This window comes from Galeopterus variegatus, unplaced genomic scaffold (genome assembly GCF_000696425.1).
Source record: "Galeopterus variegatus unplaced genomic scaffold, G_variegatus-3.0.2 Scaffold3485, whole genome shotgun sequence".
Lineage (NCBI taxonomy): Eukaryota > Metazoa > Chordata > Mammalia > Dermoptera > Cynocephalidae > Galeopterus > Galeopterus variegatus.
The window spans coordinates 70,062-71,176 of record NW_007729596.1 but is presented as its reverse complement, the minus strand read 5'-3'; the positions used below and the strand labels follow the sequence as shown (position 1 = coordinate 71,176).

The window sequence follows — 1,115 nt, the reverse complement described above, 5'->3', positions numbered from 1 at the left end:
GCACTATCCAGTGCGCCACCGGGCCGGCCCCTATATTGGCATATTTTGATTTCATATTTACAGAAATATATGGCTGTAGGTCATACAGTATATTTTGCCTGCAATTCTAAGAGATTCTAAACAGGCTGTTAGTAACTGGAAACTATGATCTAAACATGGCTTTGTATTTTGTTTGATGTCCCTTTTAGAGCTGATGTTTCTGGAAACAAGTGCACTCACAGGGGAGAATGTGGAAGAGGCTTTTGTGCAGTGTGCAAGAAAAATACTCAACAAAATTGAGTCAGGTAAAAGCCTTCCCATCAGTAAACTTTTCTTCTGTATGTTTAAATTCCTAGCTCAGTGCTATCATCTTTTAATATTGTCAGGAGTGATTTGGTCGCAGGATATTCACCCTGCACTTGCCAGCCTAAAGTGGCCACTTAAGGGCTTGGAGGTCGTGCCCGCGAGGCTGGGGTGTCAGGGCAGCTCCCGCGGAGCTGAGACGGGAGGGCAGACCAGCTGAGCTGCGGGGGCAGCCAAGCCTTCAGGGCGGGTTTGCTTTCAGAAGTACAGTTGTCGGTGGGCTGGTCACTTCAAGTAGAACAATAGGCCTCTGTCCACACTCTGTCTGCAACATGTGATTCTGTCGGACTGGGGCTGTCTGTCGTGACCAGAGCATCAGCGACGCAGTGCAGTGTCGGTGCTTGCAGGTTGGGCCTTGCCGAGCCGTGCAGTCTCGAGTCATTTTACTTCTGACGCTCTCTGAGTGCGCCTCTGTTGTATCTGTCACGTTGTTGCACTGGCTGCTTCAGTAAAAATCATTTTAAATCACCCTAATATAGGCAGCTGACAAAATACTGCGCAGCTGTCATTTACTAAAGTTGATTTTGATTTAAATATCACCCAAATTATAGGTGGACATTCACCTTTTAATTAATTCATTTAAGTATCTGAGTGCCGGTTTGTCAGGTGCTGAGATACAAATATGAGTAAGTCACAATGGTCACCCCAAGAAATGGTCCTTTGTGGGAAGCAATCAAAAGATAATTGTAACATCGTGAGGTCGATACAGTAATTGAGAGATGCGCAGGATCTCAGGGTAACTTAAAGAGGAACCTGTGCCAGCTGGAGGGTGG

General features: G+C 46.2%; 1 protein-coding gene across 1 annotated transcript in view; it reads left to right on the top strand.

Annotated features, from left to right (window-relative positions):
• RAB4A (RAB4A, member RAS oncogene family) overlaps positions 1-1,115 on the top strand; it is a 33,692-nt gene that overhangs the window by 28,412 nt on the left and 4,165 nt on the right. Inside the window, exon 8 of the mRNA XM_008585191.1 lies at positions 189-284. Within this exon, the coding sequence (XP_008583413.1) occupies positions 189-284 (96 nt within the window). The remainder of the gene's footprint in view (positions 1-188; positions 285-1,115) is intronic.